Source organism: Anser anser (genome assembly GCF_964211835.1).
Source record: "Anser anser genome assembly, chromosome: 7".
Taxonomy (NCBI): domain Eukaryota; kingdom Metazoa; phylum Chordata; class Aves; order Anseriformes; family Anatidae; genus Anser; species Anser anser.
In genome coordinates, this window is record NC_139727.1 from 21756023 (window position 1) to 21779014 (window position 22992).

General features: G+C 49.5%; 1 protein-coding gene and 1 long non-coding RNA gene across 27 annotated transcripts in view; one reads left to right on the plus strand and one right to left on the minus strand.

Moving 5' to 3' along the window:
* LOC310902736 overlaps nt 1-9651 on the plus strand; it is a 25385-nt gene extending 15734 nt beyond the window's left edge. For 20 of the 26 annotated variants that reach the window (XR_014586932.1, XR_014586933.1, XR_014586934.1 and 17 more), the window contains one exon: nt 354-9651. This is a non-coding gene — a long non-coding RNA (uncharacterized lncRNA). The remainder of the gene's footprint in view (nt 1-353) is intronic. The other 6 variants (XR_014586931.1, XR_014586936.1, XR_014586938.1 and 3 more) reach the window with 2 other exon arrangements.
* Nucleotides 8312-22992, minus strand: part of SCD (stearoyl-CoA desaturase) — a 20572-nt gene continuing 5891 nt past the window's right edge. The window contains exons 3-6 of the mRNA XM_083844715.1: nt 17277-17407; nt 14173-14378; nt 13166-13398; nt 8312-11956 (exon numbers count right to left, since the gene is read on the minus strand). Coding sequence (XP_083700841.1) covers nt 11757-11956; nt 13166-13398; nt 14173-14378; nt 17277-17407 — 770 coding nt within the window. The 3' untranslated portion in view covers nt 8312-11756. The remainder of the gene's footprint in view (nt 11957-13165; nt 13399-14172; nt 14379-17276; nt 17408-22992) is intronic.

The window sequence follows — 22992 nt, forward strand, 5'->3', positions numbered from 1 at the left end:
AGAGGCTTTTACAGGTGGTCTGGCTGTCTCATATATGGAGCAATGACCTTCTCCACCAGCTGTGTTCTGTGCTGTAACGTATGGGTGTCCAGCCTGGCTGCGGGTTGGAGAAGGGAGCTCCTTGCAGGCTCTGGAAGGGTTAAGAGGAGCACAGTGACTACGTGGCACAAAGCAGCCAGCAAATTACACACCTGCCCTATGTGGGAACCTGGCAGAGCGGGATGGCTCAGGCCTTCAAACCAGGAGAGCTTTCTGGGATCTTAGCCATATGGCATGCTGCACTGGTTCCTTGTGAATAGGTTCGCTTGGGGCTTTCCTATATGTGTGGTTAATGAAATCGTCTACTCCTTCAGCAGGTCTCAATTAGTCTGGCTGCTCTGTGAGAGGCACTGGCTCAGTCTGGCAGCTTCGCCAATGGTCTCAGTTCGCTCCTCTTGCTTTCGCCCAGAGGAGTCTGCTGCTGAAGGAGGAAACACCTTTCCTGGCTGCACAGCGAGGGTCTCCAAAGAAACCTGGGCTGTAGTTTGTGCGTAGTTGGCAAGACTGAATATAATGCCAGCCAGTGAACCAGGAGAGAGGAATTATCATCTTGGGTGTCTCCACAGTGGAGGAAAGGGGTGAGTGCTCTGCAACTCTTCCTTATTCAAGCCCTACTTTTTCCCCTCCATGGAGCCTGAACCTCCAAGAGGTTCCTGGCCTGAGCAGCCAAAGTGGCTGGGAATAAGTGTTGGGCTATGGGACGCTGGAATAAAGAAATCTGTGAGCTACCGAAGAGGCTCCTGAGCACCATCGCATGGGCCATGCCTTTCCCTACTGCAGGCTGGCTCTCAGTGCGACTCGAGCAGCCAGCAAGGAGAGGAGAAACCAGCCTGCCCGATCACTCAGCAGCTTGGTGCTCTGACCTGTGTCATGGTCAGCTGTGCAGGAACCACAGGGGGACCTGGCTGGTGTAACCAAGAAAATGGAGGGAGTTGGGTTTTTAGAAGGAACTGATATGGAGAAACAATTTGTGCCTCTCTCAGGCATGTTGTGGTGGGGAAGGAATGACTTTAGACACTTTTTTTTTTCTTGTGGAGAAAAATGAGAGGGTTGTGCTGATGTGCTTGGCAGCTAGCTGTGTAGGTAGCTGTTACCTGTGATGGTGGAGGGGAGGTCAGCAATGTGCAGGTTAACACACATTGCACGTCTTTACATTGCTGGTATTTTGTGGCAGATATCAAAAGTGTTCAGAAGTTCCACACAACTAGAAATTAAAAACAGTTGGTGGTTTGCAGTTCATATGATAAAATGCATAAACCAGGAGGAAAGTGTGAAAAGGCTAAGCTGACATGTCAGTAAAGCAGAGCCACTAGCTGTCGATTTAAGTGCTAAGATAAGTGGTGCTGGTTGTTTCACAAAGTCAGGTTCCTTACCAGTTATTGCAGAGCTTCCATTTGGGAAATGGGAGCCATGTGCAGCCCTTATTGACAGATCTTGCTTTGCATGTGCTATGTTACGGTTTGCAATGCCAGGTACTCTTTTTTATTGTTTGCCTATGTCACTGATTGCCATCGCTGGCTGTGTCTATTGTGCCATTTGCTATCTGTCAAGCTCCCACCCACGTTACCCTGATGGCTCAATCAAAAGCTCTCCAGCAACTTGGTTATTTCTTGTCCTCTGCTGCCAGTTCCTCATAGATGGTACTCTTGTAATCACTATCTTGCAGTAAGAACAGTTTTGCACCAGCATCCCCGTCTCCCTCAACACAAAGAGGTGCCTAGCCCTGTCCTCTCAGCCATGGAAAAGCTATTTCCAAATGCAGGAGAAAGGAGGCAGATTTGCAGTAGTTGTAAATCTGAGCTTCTGCTGAGAGGTGCCTTAACAACACCAGCTGGCCTGGAGCATCTCAGGACTTTTCACTGAGGATGGGGGAATTATCTTTAAACTAAAGGGGTGAAGGGATTGTATTTAAACTAACACACAGTCTAAATGAGCACTGCTCTCCTTTACTGCTGCACTGGGGTCCTTCCTGACCACGAACCAGCTCTTCGTGTTGAGGGAAGTAGCACTTTCTCCACAGCAGCCCTTTTACAGAGGGGATCTGAGGACATATACCAGGCTAATGTGCTCTGAAGTGGGGTTTGCATGAAAGATACAGTGCCTGATCCCAGCCTGACCTTGTAAATATTTACTATTTGATATACCCTGAGCAGTCCTATACATGTGAGCATGGCAATGGACAGCAAGAACATTTATAAGTATGTGGGTGTTACTGCCCTTTGTGCTCAAGTTCGTGCCAAAAGGCCAGAAAAGCTATATCTGCCCTGCCTCTTGGAGACCAGAGGTCAGAGGCCGTTGGCACTGACACCATGTGCTACGCCCAGGCAAACATTTGGGTTAGAAACGTCTGTATGTGCTGGCCATGCAGAATGGAGATGTATCGTTATTGTGCAACTAAAGGGCAAAGAGACTGTCCTCAGCATTTGCTGAGCTTAGCATTCGCCTGTGGCACAGCTCAGTGATGTGCTGCCAGGCAGCATGGCAGTCAGGAGGCAGGAGGGTTTCTCCAGCCACGGAGCAACCTGTTACAGCACAACACGATACTGGGGCTGAATGAACCTAACTCAGCAGGGCAGGTAAATTCAGCTGAGGTGGTTACTGACAACGACCTGCGAGGCGTGTAGCGATGCTTGCAGTATGTGCTGTACCTGCTCAGGTAGAGGAAGGGGCTGGCAGTAAATGTGCTGCTGAGGAATGAAAGGCCTCCAGTTCCCATGGCAGAGGCGTTTACTGCTGTGCTGTGCTGTTCCGTTAGCTCTGGACATCCAGATGAGGATGCAGGCACAGAACAAATATTAGGAGAGCTGTACCTTGACCCATCTACCATTCAAAAGCATTAAATATTTAGATGTGCAGTCAAATGATTTCAGTCTCTTGACAGAAAACCTCCTGGGAGGGGGTGCTTTTGTTTCAGTGCTTACTGCAGTGCCCTCTCATTGCACAGGAACTGGGTTCTGGTAAGGGTTTAGTTTAAAGCAGCAAAGGATGGGATATTGTTTGGGTCCAGTTTTCCTCAGAGGCTGAGGGATACCCAAAGTCCCTGGAGACCTGCCTTGTCAGCATCACAGAAACAGAAGCAGCTGAACTCCAAATGCAGCGGATAAGACAAGTTTCATACCACAGCCATAAACATCCCTAACCAAACTCTGGCTCCCCTGTGCTAGATGTGAAGTCTCTTCTCCAGAGACCACAGCAGAAAATCTAAGGAGCAGGAAAGCAGCATCTGTGCCAGTTCCTGGAGGATGAGGAGACATACCCAGTGTCATGGAGGAAGCCAATGGCAGAGTGGGAAGCAAGTAAATGCATTAGTTAGTGACTCAGACTCCAGGCTGGCCCAGCCTAAGGGGTGTGAACCTGCGTCATCCTCCTGACCAGCTAAATTCCACCGAGGGTACCTCTTGCCAGCGGATAATGTGGTCCCATCAGAGCTGAAATGCTGCCAGAAACCAGAAATATCATCTTGAAGAAGAAAGAAAAAGGGAGAAAATTGTTCTGTCCATATTGAAATGCTGCGGTTTGGGTATTTTCAAAATGAAATGTTTCTAGCTTCTGCTTGGAAAAGACTTTCCAGCTGTATTTCTGTGCAAGAGAACTGATTGTATATATTATAATGGAAGGATTCAAAATCTAAAATAAAAGAGGGGAAACACTCAAAACTAAAAGACAGAACTCCCTCAAAAACAACCAACCAGACAACATCTGGGAAATCCCAGCTCTTCGTCTGTAAATCAATCTGAAAAGACCGAGGAGATTTTCCTTTGATTTTCCACTGTCAGGTTCATCCTGCATCCAAACGGAAGCTCTTACTGGTATATGTAATTTCTGCAAAACAGAAATGTCCAATTTTATGCACTTTTCACACATTCCCTTATGCTTTGCCTGCACATGACTCAGCTGAATGGGAATTGGAGAGATTAGAGACAAAGAAAATTCTCACAAACACAGAAAATAAATCCCATATGGATATTAAAACAAAGCTAGTGCATCATTAGCAGTGCTTTTAAAGAGCCTTGATATTTCCTGAAAACTCCCATGTGTCTGCAATATCTTCCACAACATCAATCCTAGCATGTTACATGGTCATTAGTCCAAAGAACATACTCATTCATTTATGAGTTTGAATTATGAGCTCCATTGCCAAAAATCCGATGTTTATTGTGTACCATGTTGGTAATTTGATGGCTGGACTTCTCAGAAGTTTGGAGTATTAAGGACAAAGCCTGGGGGAACTGAACTGGAAGAGCTGGAAGGAACGACAAGGAAGGATAGGAGTGCTGTTTTCAGAGCCAGGTGGGATCCTGAGGCGGGGATTCCAGCTCTCTGTATCCCCATGCTGTGACTGCGGCTGCGATGAGAGGAGAGGTTACAGCACCTGGCAGCGGTGTAAAGCTTTCCAAAAAACCCTGTACCGTGTCACAGCAATGGTCCACCTCACCCCATGTCATTGGTGGCAACGAGAGAGGCTGTGCAGGGAGTGTGCGCAAACCTGGCTCCTGCCTGAGGTCTGCACCATCAGCCCCGTGTCCACAACCCATGTGTGTGTCAGAGGGCACATTTCTGCCCTTAGCATCTGGTTACGGACCTTGGTGCCCGTGAGTCTCTCTAAACTCCTTGCGAACGTGCTGGTGCTGTCTGCCTATTGGCAGGCAACTGGCAACATTTTCCAGAAGTTTATCATCTCCTGTTTGAAAAAATGTACCCTTATCTGCCAAGCACATCTAAAATTTCCAAGTTTCCCATAATTCTTGGGGCATTTTGGACTTCCTCAGCTCCCAAACAAGGAAGGTGAGTCACAGACAAAAGCCACCGCTTTCAAGGGATGCCTCAGATGACGTTGCTCACGCTGAGCACAGAGCCCATGTTTTGGGGGATCGCTGATGGAGAGCTGAGGTCTCTCCACAGCTAAAATCCAGGAGTGGAACTCATTGTGCCAAACTCATCTAAAAGACAGGCATCCAGCAACTGATCTGGGTATCTGGATACAGAAGTTAGAGATGTACCACTAGAGGATGATTCACCCTTTCCTAACACAGGTATCTCAGATTGCTGGTGTGAGTCACCCTGGGAACCGCCTCCCTGTCTCTCTTGACTATAGAAGATGCTTATTTAACCAGCGTGGCTCTCATACATAAGGTTAAAATTGCTGAAGTTTGTTGAAACCTGCCCCCGCCATCTTTGCCCTGTGAAAAGAGATACCTAAACTCCAGTCACCTTGGAAGAATTTTGGCCGAAGGGGAACACTGGGCGGGTGAGCGCAGGGCAGCCTGACGCTCCAACACCTGCTCAGGGTGGGAAAACATCCTAACCTCTCGCAGCTGTAACACATCAGGATTTTTAAATTAATTATTTTGGTTTTTGGAATGATGCAGTTCCTGGTGGTCACCCGAGAACAATGCATCTAAGCGTAGTTGCTTTGGGATTCAGGGTCAGGTTAAGCCCATTTTAGGTGATAAAATGGCAGTTAAATACTTGATATTTGGATCATCACCTTTTAACTTGGCACCTCAAAAAGACAATGATGAAGTGCAATATTATGACTGTGCAAGTTTCCTCATTTCTGAGTGTTAAAAATCACATGGCAGGTGTCACCAGAATTGTGTTGGTGGCTTGTAAGCCATGTATTTCAGATATCCATGTAAATGCTACAGCCAGAATGTCAAAGCTCTCTGTATATGAAGGGAGAAGTATTTACAATTGTTCAGTCAAAACGACAATTTGGCTTAGTCAGCTTATAAAGTGACTGAAGGTCACAGGCATTTTGAAAAGGGATCGGCATTTTTTCTGTTTGAGGGCTAAAGACCAGGGTTTTGTAAAAAGCTATTTTAGGCGGGCTGAAAAAATGTGAAACAAGCAGATGTGTTTGTTACGGAGCCAAATGGGCATGTAACAGCTGTCGTCACGCTGCTCTCCGTTATGAAATACTACTTATTCCGAAAAGTGCTGTGTTTTTGCATATAGTTTAAAAAGAAATAAAAGTTTTACAGGTAGGTGTTGTTTTTTTTTTTGTTTGGTTGGTTGGTTAAGAATTCCAAGCAAGGGTTTGTTTTTATGCAAAGATAACTTTAAATATGCAGTAACAAAAGGATCAGATTCAGAACACGAGTGGCGTTTATGTGTATAAAATCGAGATTTTAAGCCTCTCTCCCAAATCTAAGATGTCCTGCTTTGTGACCGATCCTTGGGAGTCCGTATTTACGTATACACGCTGAAGTATGGCCCCGTGTGCACACCAGGCTGCATTTTCACCTCCTGGACCGCGCGTGCTTCCTTCCCAAGGCTGACCCTAAAGCTCACTTTCGCAGGACAAAAAGCTGCCCGTGTTTCCCACGGCTGCACCGCCCGGTGCCGCAGGGGCCGGGGGCTTTCGGGCTCGGTGTCCCCCCCCCGGCAGCGACCCCCGGCCGGCACCGGGCGCTGGGGCCGGGCCTCCCGCGGAGGGCGAGGCGAGGCCCCGGGGCCGGGGCAGAGGCCGGGGCCGTCTCCGTCTCCGTCTCCCCGCGCCTCCGGAGATGAAAGGATTGGGCCGGGCAGCATCAGACAAGGCTGCAGAGCCGCGGATTGGCCCTGCCCGCGTCAGGCGGCTGCACACACACGGCCGGCACGCTGCTGGAGGCCGGCCTGACCGGCAGTAACCTCCGCGGAAACTCAGCCTCTTTTTTTTTTTTTTTTTTTTTTAAATTTTCTTTTTTTTTTTTTTTTAAAGCACCGTCAGCCTTGGAGGGCGGCCCAGCCAATGCCCGGGAGGGGTGTGCGCAGGGGCCGCGGTGGCATCTCCTGCGCGTTGTGCTCGCCGAAGGGGCTGCGGAGCCTCCACCTGGCCGCTGCCTCCCTCCCTGCGCCGGGTGCCGAACAAGCGGCCGCTTGTTTCCCCGTCCTCCCCTTCCCAGCAGGGCTGGCTGCCTCGTTAACCCGTCCCTTCCCCGGCCGGTGCGAGGTTTTCGGGGAGGCAGCGCTGGGGCGCGTCGCGATGGCACCCCTAATTCATAGATTACATGGGGAACCAGGAACTGGAATCGTGCGTGGGACACTTCCAGGCAACCAGCTCAAAGTGCTGAGCTGGCAGTGCTGAAGGGCTTGATAGTACAGGAAAACATTTTGAGCAGGGGATTTAATAACAGCCTTTAAGAAAGAGGGAGAGGCAGAGATCTGAGTTCCACTCTCATGAAACGCAGGCAGAGGGATCATTAACTTTATTTTTAGGCTTGGCTGAATAATCAAGGGGTTTGTAGATTTGCCTCCTCTGTCTCGCTTGTTTTAGAAGGGGTTGTGCTCGCAGAGCTCGGATCAAAAGAGCACCAAGGCACCAGAAGCTGCACCTCTCTCACTTCCAGCGCCGTGTTTCTGGGACCAGCTGAAGAGCCAGAGCGTTCCACGTGCTTGTTGTTACAGCTCAGGACAGCCGCACAGCACCACGCTGCTCAGCCTGGTTGCTCACCTCCAGCTGGGAGAACACGGAGCAGCCCAGCCCTTCCTCCCCGGTGACCCCCTGCTCCCCGCCGCAGGCACCCGCTCCCACGCTCTGCGGCTCGCCGGGCTCTGCCTCTGCCCTTCCCACCCAAAGAGCTTTCAGGCATCAGGAGCTGCAGCTAGAAACCCAAGCGTGGGCCCATACCGAGGAATTCAGCATGCTGCGTGCAAGGGGCTGCTGTTTTGCACAGCAGTGCCTCAGCGCTGCACCCCCTTGCATCCAAAGGGAGCGAGCAGGAGCCATGCGGAGATGATTTTGTTCACTGCTTCTTCCAAAAGCAGCAGATGGGTGGGGGAGTGGGGAAGGAACATCAATTACAGCGATATCTGGTTCGGGGATTCCCCCCCTCTCCTTTTGCTTCCCTCCAGCTGTAAAAGAGATGGGGAGAGCAGGGGTGCGCACACTCGCGGGAGGAAAATTCCCCCTGGCTGAGGTTGACGAACCCGTGTGACGCGCTGGCGGCTGCGCCCGGCCACAGAGACAGGCTGCCGGTATTACGTGTTGTGCTGCATGTACATCCGTCAGCCACGGGCCCTGGCACCGGGCCCCGGCTGGAGGTAACCTGCAGTAACCCGGCGGCGCGGGCAGTTGGCTCTGCAGCAGCAGGCGTGCCCGGCCACCGCCGTGCGCTGGAGTATGAAAGCCATTATAATCCGCTCATTCACCGCGCTTAGAGAGGCAGAGGTTTTTCTGCCCTTTCCTGCTGCTCGTGGAAGGGAGGAGGCGCTGGGAAACGGGACCGTGTAGCCCCGGCGGGAGCTCTCGCGCTTCACCCAGCCCGCCATGTCACCAGCCCAACACGCCTTAAAGTAACATTTTTATTATGAACAAATAAAATTTCAGATCAGCACAACCAGATGTCTGTTTCCGTATTAGTAGAAATTATTTCAAAAAGTTTTTTTTTCTTTTCCAGTACACAAAACAGAGATACTACTATGCAGAAATCCCTAAGCTGTGAAAAATCGTATCCTACTCTCATTTCAACAGTGACAGAGCTTAGACAATGTGCAGATTCAGCTTTCCAGTCCTTCCCCGAACACCCAACGCTTGGACAGCTGCTCTTCACGATACCATCAGGACTGGGAACGGTCTTGGAAAACAAATGCTTCCGCCGGCATCGGTGTGCGTGTGGTACGCCTGCCTCCTCCTGCTCCCCGCGCCCTGGAGAGGCAGGGTGTAGCCCCGTGTTTCAGACAGGGAAACTGAGGCACAGAGAGGTTTGTTGTTTTTTTTTAAGTGACTTTGTCCAAAAGCACGCAGTGAGCAAGTAGCTTACCTGGGAGCAGAGCCCAGGAGAACTAGAAGCTCTAGTCATGAGGTCCCGCTGCTGCCTCATCCACTACCACCTCTCACGGACTCATTTACGCTAAACATACAGACAATGCGTCCAGGATACAAACATGCCACCAAAAATATATATATATATTTATAGGTGTATATATAGATATATATATATATCAAAGTTCTACTTAAAGTGTTGTATCTGTTTCTTAATCTAACAAAAATTTCTAACTCATACATTCAAAATCACCTGCACCCACAGTTCAATGTAGGCAATTAAATAATTAAGAAACCCCTCGAATGTTCATAATTCAGCAAAAAAAAAAAAAAAAAAAAAAAAACGGCAAATAGCTGTCAATACTCCTATGTATATTAAAGAAAGATTTAAGGCACCCAGAGATATTTGCCAATCTACCTTTAAAGTGACTGGGCAAACACCAGGACTGTTTGGTTACTGCTCCTCAGCTTCCACCCTAATTCCAGATTCTGGACCCAAATCAGCACTTGAAATCTGAAAGGAATCCTTGATGTCAAACCTTGCTTCTCTGCTGAGAGGATGAGAGATATTGCAGCATGTCACGGCACGCTTCTCTACTGTAGGGTATATCACACAACACGCTAAGGGCACCAGGAGCAAGGAAATTGTTCTCCTCACCTTCTCCCCTCCCCAAACCCCTTTCAAATTACTGGCTGGAGCAAACTCATCCTCTCCGGAGACTTCCAGGACCTCGCAGGGGTTTAGATGGAAGCGAAGTCAGCCCACAGTTTCAGAGCTAACCGTTTCTCCTTTTTTAAGTTTTGTTTTGTTGGTGTTTTTTTTTTTTTTAAATGGTAGGATAGAGTTATAGCCACAACCCCTTTGCAGAGCAAGGGGGGCCGTAAGGATGCTGCCTCCAGCCAGCTGCCGCCTGCCTTTAGAACACCAGGAGCCAAAGGGCTCCCTGCTCCATCCTCCCATCACATCTCTCAGCCGGAGACCACATCTCTCCCGGTGGCTCAGAGCCCTGAAGGGTCCTGGTGATGAGCAGTAACAAGGCTGTGGCAGGGAGGTGAAAGGAGAGGAGGACTGCTTTTCTGAGTATCAAGCTAAGGAGAGTTAAGGAGAGCATCACAGAGCTGTCCTGGTTCCTGGTGTGTATCACAGCAGCAGGAGAAAGCAAAGCTGCAGAGGCTTGCTCCAGCGAGGCTTGCCTGGCTGCTACGTGGCAGAGCAGGGCAAGGAACTGGGCACCTGTGCCCCCTCTGCCCTGCCTGCCCCCAAAATAAGGGAGACGCCACAAACCCCACTCCAGCATCACCCCTTCCTGGTCACCTCTCGTGCTTTCCTCCAGCTCCATTGATGCGTTTAAGCAACACAACAGATACTATTGCTACAACTAATAGCAAAAAATAAAAGTGGATAATGATATGGGGAGTTAAAAGGGAAATAAAAAGCACATTCAGCCTGGTGAGGGGCTCGGGGCCACTGCACCAAAAGCCCAACCGCCTGAACTCCAGCTGCGGTCTCTGCAATTTGCAGGAAACAACACCCACGAGGACTTCTTTTTCCCAACACACCCTTCAGCTGCTTGCCCACACTGTCTCGGGGCCCCAGTGATATAACCGACCTTTAAGCTGCCTCAGCCACCCGCGCTGCCCACGTGGCGGACGAGCGGCGTGCTCTCCAGACTGAGGAGTGAGGTGGCGGTCGCGAGGGTCTGGGAGGCAAACTGAGGGACTGAGGAGGAGCTGCTTTCTCTTCCCATGCTCTCTTGGGAGCGCACCCCCATCCCTCAAGGGGCTGAGGGCTGCAAGCCACCTTGGTTCCTCGCCGCCTGGCTCCGTCTCGGTGTTTGTCAGGCACTTGTTAATCGACCGAGCAGAGCCCACGTGGACAGAGATACCTGCTCCATCGGTCCTCTAAGACGTCCTCACCCCTTCCTGAGCCCGCAGGCACTCCCTCGCCACGCTGTCCCTGTCCCCTGCATCCCTGCACGCAGCACAGGCATACCCACGGGACATGCACGGACACCAGGACGTCTACCTGCCACCCTGTGGGGACCCTGTTCCTCCAGCACATAAAGCAGCTTAACACCTCGGTGGAGCTTTGGTTTACATCCTTCTCCCCTTCTCCATTTTGGCACAGTCCCGTTTGCTGGCACAGTCTCGGCAGCGCCCAACAAAGCCACCCGAGGCCGGTGGCACAGCCCTCCGTCCCCTCCGCTCTGCGGCTCTCCAAAGGGGCTGTGCGGCCCCGAGCCAGGCTCTGCCTCCAGCCCCGTGGGACACGCCAGAGGGAGGAGGCCGTAAGGCCGCTGAGGCTCCCCTGGTGGTGCCCACGGCCACCAGCAGACCTGCCTGGAGCTCTCAGAGACTCTTGGGGCTCTCCTCCCTCCAGCCAAAGAGGCAGGGATGGGAAGGCAAACTCCCCACGCTCTACACCCGATGGCAAGGGAAGGGGATGGGGCTGCTCATCTCAGGGAGCGGTTTGGCCATGCCAAGTGTCAGCAACCCGTGAGAAAGGAGGAGGGACAGAGGAAGGAGGGGAGGGAGTTTTGGGGAGAGGGTCACTGACTTTGGCTCAACTCTTCAGCTGGCTGGTACCGGCATCCCTCAGCTCCGTGGTACAGCCAGCTGCAATGGCCGGGCTGCTTCCTACCGGCTCCTCCACCGGGGGAGGCAGGGACAAAGTAAAGCAGAAGACAGGGCAGAGGGGTTAGAGAGGAGAACGAAAAGGGGAGGAGGGAAAGGGGTGGCCTTGCGTTACAAAGGCGGAGCTCCAGATCTTAAATACATCACGTAAAATACAGTGTGGAAGGGGGTTAAAACTCATTATCGTTATCTTAAGCAAACTGGTAGCATTATTCAGTAGTTAGTAAACAGAACATTAAACCTTTGTCCAGCGTGTTCGGAGGGGTCAGGAAGGGAGAAAGGGAGAAAAAAAGGAGGAAGGAGAGGTGTGGATGTGTGCGAGAAGGGGAGTAGGAACTCAGCCGCTCTTGTGACTCCCATCTCCAGTCCGCATTTTCCGAGCCAGGATGACCTCCTTGGAGACCTTCTTACGATCGCTGGCCAGCCCCAGGAGGCACATGAGGTCAATGAAGGCTGTGGTTAAGTTGAAACGCCAGCCAAACTCACTGGTAGAGTAGTCATAGGGGAAGGTGTGGTGGTAGTTGTGGAAGCCTTCTCCTGCAAAATAAGACCAGGGAGAGGATGTTGGAGGGCTCTAAAGTTAGCGGTTAGGGCCCCTTTCACTTGGCCCAAAGCACTACATTCCTGGAACAGACTCTGTATTGACTCTAGATTGCTTTCTCCTCTCAGCCAAATTAGTTCTCTCTGCGATCCACCCCATCTCATTTGGGCATGGCCCAGCACTGGAAGAAGCCTGGGCTGGCCCAAAAGATGCAATGACAGCCATAGAGGAGCAATGGGACTTTGCAGGAAAACAAGCATGTTGCAAGGAACCTAGAAGGCTCTGGTTCACTGGGGGAATGCTAATGCCTTTTCCTCTGCCACTATGAGAAACCTCCTAGTACAGGTTGAGCTACCAGCTAGACCTGCAGCAAGTCCATGACAAGCCGGGAGAGGCCAATCAATAATCCTACAGCACCAATAGTCCTAATGCCAAAATCCAAAGGGCATTTCCAGATGGCAGTAATGCAGACAGACTTCTACTAAGCAACCTACCCTAGACAGCTACCCTCTGCTTTGGAGAGTGTCAAGGCGGGCTTCAGTGTTCACACCTTCAGTGACACTGCCTGGACTCCTGTTCCTAACCCCTGGCTCTCTGCAGTTCAAATTCCTGCCTACTAAAAATCCAGGAGCAGATCTTTCAGTGGTGGTAATCAATGCAGACCCGCTAATGTACAGGGATGCAAAACAGCTGAGACATGGGTTTGGGAGAACAGATGAGGGCAAATGCTGACTCTAGGATATACTTTCCTAGGTTCCCAAAACTTCACAAAACACATGAGATCTGTCTCATCTCATCCTCAAGTACCCCAAAAATCACCAGCTGCCCTAAGAATATGTCCAAATATGTGTCTGCTGTCTTTCAATACAGAAGTCTAAGAGAGATAAACAGGGAGTGCAGCACAAGTTTTTCAGCCTGGTAAACGGGGCGGAGAGACCTTGGAGCAGGGTAAATAAAATATTGCTATTGAGATAAGGAGGTGCTAAGTGTAACAGAGCCCTTTCCAGGCTGCAGAAAGGCTGGTGGAAGCTGATAACCCCACTGCCCTTATGTACTTAGTGACCAGTTTGGGAAACATCCCCACATGCAAAAACTGCAGGGCTGGAGGGGAAGGTTGCAGGAGAAATGGGGACACCTGGATTCACAGAAATTCCCATGAACAGCTACAGCACCAAGGAAGTGAAAGACATGGACACTGAACGTACCTAGGGCCCCCAGGCTGACCAGGGGGTTCTCCCGTGGGTTGATGTTCTGATCGTACGGCCGGTTGCCAAACATGTGAGCAGCACTGTTCACTAGCCAAGTGGCGTTGAGCCCTATGGTGTAGCGCAGGATGGCTGGAATGAAGAAGCTGATGACGATGGATTCATTCCAGAAGTACCAGGGCACTACAGTGGGCAGGGTGAAGCACAGCAACACCACCGAGGGCTTGTAGTATCTGGAAAGGAAGGGACCAGGAGAAAATGGTTCAGTGGCAGAGGCAGGGCTGGTTCAGTCCTCCATTTGGAGGATTCACGCTTGCCTGAGCTATACGGGGAAAATCAAGTGCAGAAATACCTCAACCCTGAGCCCTGCATCTTTCACCCTGAACACACAGAAGCCATTCCTGGAGACTTCAGTTTCCCATCCCTGCAGACCTGGTGATAGGCTCGCCTCCTCTGGGGATTAGCCCCAGTACAGCTGCAGACAAGCTGAGACCCCACACAAGAGGCATGAGTGAATCAAGACTGTCCTTCCCAGTGACTGCCCCTCTCACGTCCCCATTTTCAACTCCCCTTTCACCACACCGTTTCCAGCATACTGGTGGGAGAGAGGCAGAGGCACGACCTGGAAAGCGTACCACAGCTCCTCCAAGGATGGCCTGGAGGCACCCGCGGGTGGGCTCTGGGCCAGCCAAAGCAGCAGCTGGGCTGGGGGCAAGCAGGTGTGAAGGTGCTTTGTGGTGGGAAACTCAGCCCGCTGCTGGCGAGGTACTATGGGAGAAAGGGGTGTAGGAGGGCTGGCAGCAGCACCAGCTCCCAAAAACATCCTGCAGGAGAGGCACGGCTGATTTCTCACAGAGCTCATTCCACAGCAAAGGCTCAGGCAGACCAAAGACTCACGTTTCTCTCGTGACACCCTCAGTCCCCTCTGTGCTCCATCAAAGGTGCTTGTGCTCCCCAGCCCACCCCACCCCACCCACCTCTGTGCTGGGGCTCTCCCCAGAACTCACTTCCGCTGGAACATCACCACTTTGTCGGCCTTTATGTCGCTCAGGTCCAGCTTCTGGCCCTTCTCGATGACGTCTGGGTGTTTGCGCACCAGCAGCCAGCCGATGTGGGAGAAGAAAAAGCCCCGCATAGCGTTGTGGGGGTCTGCGTCTGTCTCAGAGAACTTGTGGTGGACGCGGTGGTCCCGGACCCACTCGTAGATGTCATTCTGCAAGGCAAGGGGAGCAGAGACTTAGGGCCAAGGCTAGAAATGATCCCTTCAAAGTAACAAAAGGGCCTAAAACGTTTAGACAACTAAATCCTGTTGACATGAACTTGTATTGGTCATGCTATCTTTCTTTAGTGTTTGATTGTTTTTGTTTGTTTTCTTTGACTTTTGGCAGGCATTGGATCTTCTTTTGGTTGATCTTCTTTTCTCAACCATTTTAATTGTCTTCAAAATTTGTTTCTTTGGTGGGCCTTCTTTTTTCTCTTTTATTATTATTCAAATCAATGTTTGCACATCCTCCACAGCACCACAGGCTCTGATGGGTCCATTTGTTCCCCCACCCCTGCAATAGCTGGTCCCAATTGGGCAGTCAATGCCTCCTCCCTCACACACTCAGCACTTATTGGTCATTTGTCCCTGTCCCTACATGCTGCCAGCTGGGATTGACCAACTTGCCCCTTCCCTCCACATTGACACTTTCCATGGGTCAACCTGCCTTACTTTTCGTGGGATTGCCAAATCTGTTTAACTTGGGGGCCTTTTTTAGTTTTCTTGGAAATCAAATTATCTTAAAAGGCAGGTCCCACTTTAGAAATAGAATAAACACACCACTTCAGTGACAATTACCAAAAATCATCCCTTTCGGCCCCTTTACCCATTCAGTTTAATCTGCAAAATCAATACGATTTGGAAAATGTCAGTTTTCATCATTTGTATTAAGAAATGTTTGTATTGGCCAGTTTTAAGAATAGATTTCTGTATTTGTTCCTTTACACCAAGATTTTGACGTGCTCAAAGCCATGTATTACAGCATACTAGGAAACAAGAAACAGATCCAAGCACACCTCTTATTTCTTCTACTGCACAACCAGCTCTTTAATCTCATAAGTACATAGGACTTCTACATACCATGCCTTCTGCTGGAGGCAGCAGGCACAAATCTGGAAAGAGATCATGTACCCCAGCTGGAGCATGGTACCTCCATCACACCATGTACACAAGCATACCAGGGAGCTCAAGGCTGAAACGTCAAAATCTTGATCCAAAATTTAGCTTATACCTTTTCTGCTGATCTTAGTTTGTGGTGACCTCTAACTCCAACCTTGGCTTTCTCAGATCAGCATGCAAAGCCTAGGAGAACCCTCCTTCCTTGAGAGTATCCAGCTACAGGCTATAACTAGAAGAGCTTTTACTGTGCTGCAACTACCTGGTCTTGCAGGTAGAGGAGCTGACTAGATGTAGAAGTCTCAAGTTCTCTGAAACCACAAGTCTCTGAACAGCCAACAGGCATTTTCTGGAGGACCTCAGATAATCTGTGGTCTTCTCTGGCCTTAATAATTATCAGTCTGATCTTGGAGCTGCTGCCACTAACAGGAATGAGGTAAATTGAAGATTAACTGTCTTGAACTAATCGAAAGCAACTATTAAAAGAAAAATTCAGGAGGAATGGTAATGAATTTTCCGTAAAACTTTGGATTAGTTCCTATTGATGCTGAAATATCTGTCTCTCATTTTTGTCTATTCCTATCCCCTATAGCAATAACTCGGCAAATTCTTTCTCCCCTCTGCGCTATAACCCTGTGAAAGATGTTTTTTTGTATGGGACTGGCCAATACAAAGCAACCATCCTGTTCCCATGCTGAGTGCTGGACCAGCAGCTGGAATCAACAGCTTGGTCCTTCCTCTTCCTCATGGAAGGCCCTGGTTTGGTACTAACAGTGAACAGGAATGTGAAAGGTGTTTTAGAAAGTTTTCCAAAGCTGGAAAAATTAATCCCACCCTGTTCTGTTTACATGTCAATGAAATTATATCCTTTACAGCTACACAGTGAGCAAAGAGATAATGGCTTTAAAATAGGTGGTCGCACTTGGGCTTTACTCTTCTCCCCACACCTCGACTGGAAAATTATTTAAGGACACAGCACTGGCACTTTTCTGTGCACCTTCTTCTTGCAGAATGTACTGCACCCTGCTGCACTACCCAGCACTTCCTACACAGTCGCAAGCCTGTATGAAGTCATTTTGAGTACAGTTTGAAGATGGAGTGCATTAGAGCTGCATCACAGCAGCAAACAGAAGAGACTGCTACGCTTTTTATGTGCCAATCCAATTGGGGTTTTCTCTCTGACTTCTTCAGGGCCATCTCTGCTACTATTTACAGTCCCTAAGGACTTCCCAATTTGTTTGCTTTGTGGATGGTGAAGTGCTCCCGTGAGTGGTTAAGCAATATCCTGAGAAGCTTATCAGCTGCCTGCAGTCACTTGGGCCACTCTGAATAGGCCCAACCCTCCCCTCCTTGAAACATCACTGCCCTGGGATGACTCTCTCTGGAAGCCAGGGGCATGACTTAATAACAGGGTTATTCCTAACCATCATTCTTCTGAACCAAAGAAGCATCCCCCTAAATGCATAACCTCAAGTTCTTGGTCTTTCTGCAGCAGCAAATTCCACAGACGGGCTCCCCAGGCTGTGCAGATGTGTGTCCCCTTATCAACAGTGCGACAAGGGGAAGGTGAGGCAACCTGAACACCAGGAGAGCACTTGGCACTTCCACACCTCCTTCACAGATCCTCCCAGGGCAAGCACAGGGGACCGTACTTGACTGAAGGGTACATTCCTGCTTTGGAGAGCTTTCCTACCACTGGCCTTGGTGAATAGTCCTTCCCCCACCTCATTAGCAGGTCATCTCACAGCCACCCTCTGAAGGGATAAGGTGAAGACAAGGCAGACTCTGGCACCACAGCGTTAGAAAGAAAAGGCAGGTTGTTTGCTAACAAGATGTAGTAGGAGAGATCTATCTTAATCTTAATCTAACTTAATCTTGAACCCTGTGTCTGAGACACAGATTCAGGGGAGCACTTCCTTCTGAGGACCAGCAGCACATGGAGGAGGTGCTTACCTGGAAGGCCACGGAGTTTGCAATAGTCAAGAAGATCCGCAGGGGCAGCGTGGCTTTGTAGGACCGATGGCTCCAGAGGCGGTGAGATCCAGCCGTTATCCCCAGAGCGCTCACCACGAAACACAGAATGGCTGGAGAGGAAATTAAAGTGTTGGAGCAGTTAGAGCAAGTAAGCCTGCAGCAAAGTTTCAGGCGGAAAGGCAGGCCTTCCCCCATAGCTGTGTATGCAAGAGAAAAACCCACAGAAGGCACAAAAAAAAAAAAAAAAAGCACCGGCCAGAAAAAAGATCTAATCAAAAAGACCTAATCTAATCAATCTAATCAACCAATCCATTGATGCTTCACCTTCATCCCCATCACAGACTTAAAACTGCCCAGAGGTTCCCATTCCCAGGCTCGTTCTGATCCCCCTTCCTCAAGGCTGCTTCATGTATTCCCTTTCCACACAGGTCAGGAGGGGAATTCCTTGCCTCTCTGAGAGCTGGTGAAAAACCACATTCTTCTCCCTCCAGATCATGTGTTTGTCTCCCCTGCCTTCCTTGGGCCTCTTGAGATTAACCTGGGTTCCAGCATTTGGTCCTAAATGGAGAAATGATCTTAATAGGGTCATAGCAAGATTATGCTAGGAAGCTGGGGCTGATAAAGAAACTGGATCTGAAAACTGACTCTCTAGGAAGGAAGGATCAGGAGATTTGGCAGAAAGATGGAGGGCATTCAACAGTTGATTTGCACTCTAAGCTCAGGAATCGAGAGGGAAGGGTGCACATCTGTGCACGTGTCAATTGATCCACCTTCAGTCTGCTGGGGGAAATGACATCTTCCCAGTTCCCGCAGGAGTAACTCTGTCCCTGGTTTAAATTTGCAGATTTCAGCCAATTGGCTCAACCCCGCAAGCAGCTTCTTACTCTTACACATTTGCCCACTGAAAGGGACCAGTATGCTTGATGATACCATTCAGTCCAGCCAAATGGATCTAATCAACCTTATCTTGAATTCAGAAAATAGATATTCTGCCAGAAACACGTCTGGAGATCTGAGGCATATGCAGGGCTCTGTTGCCCTGTTTCTTCAGTGAATAATCCAGGCTTTATTTTCTATCATCTCCTGCTCCCTCTTCCTTTTCTCTGCCACCTTCTTTTTGTATTTCTAGATTCCAAACCTAATCTCCTATCTACTAAAGGCCAGTCTCAGCTGATTTAACATCCTCTTCGGCCCCTTAAACTTGCACAAATCCTTCTCACCCCATCACGCTGTGTAACAGCGACCTTCCCTGCCTGTTGTTCTGACTGTGCCTTCCTGGCCTCATCCTCTCCCTTGGCTCCCAGGCCTGCTGCAGAAGCCGCTGCACGTCTCCGGTCAGCGCACCTCTGCCTCCTGTCTTCCAGGGCCTCTGCAGTCCCTCAGAAGTACAATCACTGGCCATAACTGACTTTCAGGGCATGAAAAGGAAAGCAAATGCAGCAGGATCTGGCCTTTGCAGTAGATAATGGAGCTGAGCAAAGATCACAAAGCTGGTCAGACCTGGAAGGGGAGAGGGAGGGATACTGGAGCAGGGTGTTTGGTTCAGGTCTACCTTCGGCCTCTCTGACAAGAAAGTACTTATTCTGGACACCTTGAAGGCCTCCTCTAGCCTGGTGATGCTGACTTGAAAGTTATGAACCATCTCATGACTAGTTTACTGTTGGTTTTAGATTTCAGCTTGTTTTAAATCAGTCACTATCTACACAAATTCATACAGAAAGCAAACCTGGAGAACACACCTAACATTTGACTCTGATCTGAAGAACCTCAGACACTGCAGTAACAACCTAACCTCCTCCCGGATGTTTCAAACACATCCTAGTAGCAGTAGGAGAGTGACACACCACCATTCTCCCTCGGACATAGGCTGCTATACCCTGCAAACCATATTTCATAAAACCTCTGGGCAACTTTATACCTACTGTGCACACCTCAGCAGCTGAGGTGGGTTTTGAAGAGTGACAAGCAGTTTATAGCAGAGCTGAGAGCAGTATCTCTCAAACCTGTGCATACTTTATGTGTATATACTCCATGAGAAACACCAAACAGGGAGTCAGTGGAAAAAACAATGGCACCTTGCAACAGATGTCGGATCAAGGATGTGGGAGGCAACTTTCTAGGGAAGGAGCCCAGCTCCCCACTGCGGGGTAAGTAGGTGAGAGTTAATGGTGCACTGAGGACAGAAATTGAACTATGCAATCTTTCATCATCTTTAATGGCACTAGAAAGTAAATGCCAGGTTAGGAGAATACAGGCCCTATTTATAGCCCTGAGTTCAAGCTTCCCTTTCTAGTTAACCCTCACATGCTGACCAGGAATTTTTTGATTAAAAAAGGCCTCTGGGAAGATGGGTCTGGCTGAAGGCTGTGGTATTTCAGTTTTGCAAGAAGGAAGTTGTCCAGCATCTCTTTGACACAGGCATTTCTCAACATTTGCCTGTGGATATCTCCATCCCACAGCAAAAACTGACATCAACAATGAAGACATATCAGTCAGCACAAGGAAACACAGAACAGACAGGGTAGGGACACAGACAGACCCAGAAACCAGATAACCCAGTACTTACTCTGGGTAGTCTTAACTGAAAGACTGTTAAAAATCTGGAAGAGTACCCACGGCTTTCAGGTGCCCTGGCAGAGCAGTCACAGCCTTCATCCAAAGCCCACAAGCAGCAGCAGCTCATGCTGACTCCTCTTAGAGACGAGTCCCACAACTCTATAAGCCTGTGCTGCCATGACCCTTGCCCCTATAAAATAGGGGTAGTTTATCTAAGGAGCAGACACATTCTATGGGAAAGGACCTGATTCTCAGGCTCTGCATACATGGCACAGAAAACTGAACTCTGCTTGGGGGCTATTAGCTCCACCAGACATGTAGGTCGTGACAGTGAGAATTGCTGCAAGAACAGGATCTGGAATCTGGAACAGAGAACCCTAATGATTCAGAGGGTTCATCCCCAAAAACATGGCATAGCCAGGGAATGAGCATCTCACAGGGAACAAAGATAAGCTTCTCCAAGATCGCTCACTAGGATGGGAATTGGAAAGAGAACAGAGAAGGCAAGATAAAGTAGCCCAGGTTTTCATAGCAGCCGTGTGATGCTGTCCCAAACTCAAGGACTCAGGCACTCCACCAGCTGAGGTTTCAACATCATGTTCTGTACCGTGACATGACTGTGGCTTTGAAGTGTCCAACATCCAAAACATTGTCACCTCACAGGTGATGTTGTCAATGACCCCTTCAACTGGAATACAAAGAATTATGACCACTAGCAGTAATATGCACTCAGTGGTCCAAAAAATGAATCCCAAAACATTTCAGATTCAGTCATGCCTATATGACTCAATACGCTTCACCTCTTTGTGGCCTGGATTCAGACCTCAAGTTATGATGGGAAGCCAGGAATGTGCTAAAGGCATTGTCACCTGCATTCAACACTAAGGATGTTTACTTGAAGAGGTGTCCCTGCTCCAACAAGTGTCCTTGGGCTTCTGCTCAGTGGGAGAGAAAGCCACAGCTCAGGACTGTTTCCTCCTTGCCTCCCAGTCCTTGCTAGCCAGGTTGCTCCTAAGGATAGCAAGACAGCTGCTGCTCTCAGGAGAAAGATACCAACAGCAAAGAAATGCATGCAGGCTGCATAAGGGGAACAGTGTTTAGAAGGAGCAATAGGAGCTACTGTTGCTAAATTTTGACTTCCCTGTCTGGCAAAAATCAGAACTTCCCCTCCGTGCTAGTAAAGCCTGGAGAGGACACAGAGAGGTGTTACAAGTAGCGGCCTTGATGGGAAAGCAACAACAGACTTCTGTAAACAATTTGCTGGACACATTCCTGCGGGTAGTACTGGCTGAGATTTTCAGGCTGCCAGTTACCTAAATTATCTAGCAAGACTCTCCTCAGTCCAAAGGTGATGCAGCAGCAACAAAAACCAGTACCAACCCATGTTTCTGCCACCACTGGTGCTGCAAGAAGTTACGGTATTGTCAGAGCACCAAGCCAGGAGGAGCTGTCACTGTTTTATAAACACTGTTGGCCAAGCCAACAGGGGTTTACACAGATCTCTCTGCTGCACCTGAAGGCCAGGAAGACACCCTACAAATCATATTTTGTGGGAGGCTGAGAGCAGTGAAAGAAGGAACTGTCAATCACCTTTGCATTCTGCCCTTCCAGGCAGAGTCTGGCAAATAACACAAAATCTACCCGTGATCCCTGAAGAGAAAGAGAACGAGCCAGACTTTGTCAAGTGCAGTGGAGATAGCAGTAAATAAAGAGGGGAGCTGGCCAGAAAGCCAGCTTAGAGAGCTCTCGATATGGTGAGTTTTCACCTGATCAACAACCCCAGCTCGTTCTGGGAAGCTCTGTACCAGAAAGAGATCAGGGGATACAATGCACACAGCAATGCAGAACAGCAAACAATGATGAAGGCAGGGCTGGAGAGCTTGAGGGACAATGAGGAATTAGCACACAGAGAAATGAAAACAAAAGAGGACACAGTCACCAATATAACTGGTTTCAGAGGGACAGAAACATCAAGGAGACAGTGGCCTAGATGAAGAGGATATAAGCAGGGAATTGCTCCTTATAAAAAATACAGTAGGTAGATCAGCTACCAGGCACTACAGCTGCCTGCAGCATCACAACAGAGAACATCTGGGGCCATGCTGGTTTTATATTGTACGTACACAGTCTAAGGAACAAATGGTCTGAACAAGCAAACAAAAACAAAACAAGCAGCTCCAAAACTACCACCGGGAGAACTGCTCTGCCATGAGCCCATGGCATATGGTCAGGAGCAAAGTCCCTGATGTTCTATCCTTGTGTGTTGAATGGGAACTGTAGTCCTCACTAGCTTGAATGGGAACTGTAGTCCTCACTAACAGGGGGTGCTGGGAAGGTAACAGCAAGTCACTGAAAAGACAGTCACAGAGGCCTGTATGTCCCAAAGAAAGGAATCAGCTGAGAAAGCTGTGTGTGCTAGAAATGGTGGTCCTTTCCCAGAAAAAGTGACCTAGGACAGGGAGCTCTCTGGAGCTACTGCAGGTCTGTTAACACAGGATGGATCTTCAGCCAGTCCAAGACAATGCAATTCCCCAAAATCCATTTCCTTCTCCCTGTCCCAGGCCAACTGTCACTCCAGAAGCCACTGAGGAATCATGCAGTGCCTCACAGTGGCCAGACAGCCACTGGCACTTCACATCAGATTTGACTGAGGGAGGGGAGTGGGAAAGACTGGAGCCAGGAAAAAAAGCAAGGCAGATTCCCATGAAGTGCCGTGGGATGCCATGCAGATATCCCAAACTTGCACATGATTGCAAGGACACTGCTTCAGAGATCATTTTGGGGGGTAAGACATCACTAACCTTCTCGATCAAGATGCTTGAGCCCACTTAAGTACCTCCAGGGAGCTCAAGGGGTAAGGGTTGGATGGATTTAGAAATCACAGCACATCTCAGCAGAAATGAAACCAGTAAGCCCGACTTGCCCCAAAGCCCTGAGGGTATTTGGCTGGGGGCTGGATGACCCTGGCTGCCAGCACAGTGTGTGAGACAAGTCGGCAGCCCCTGCCTGCAGCCATGAGCCCAGGAATGGGACTTCCCACCACACAGACAGCCCAGAAACACTTTTCCAAGGTTGTGCTGAGGCTGCGTGTTTTGCCCAGCCTTGCCAGCGCCAGGGAAGAGCACAGTCCGTCCTTGGA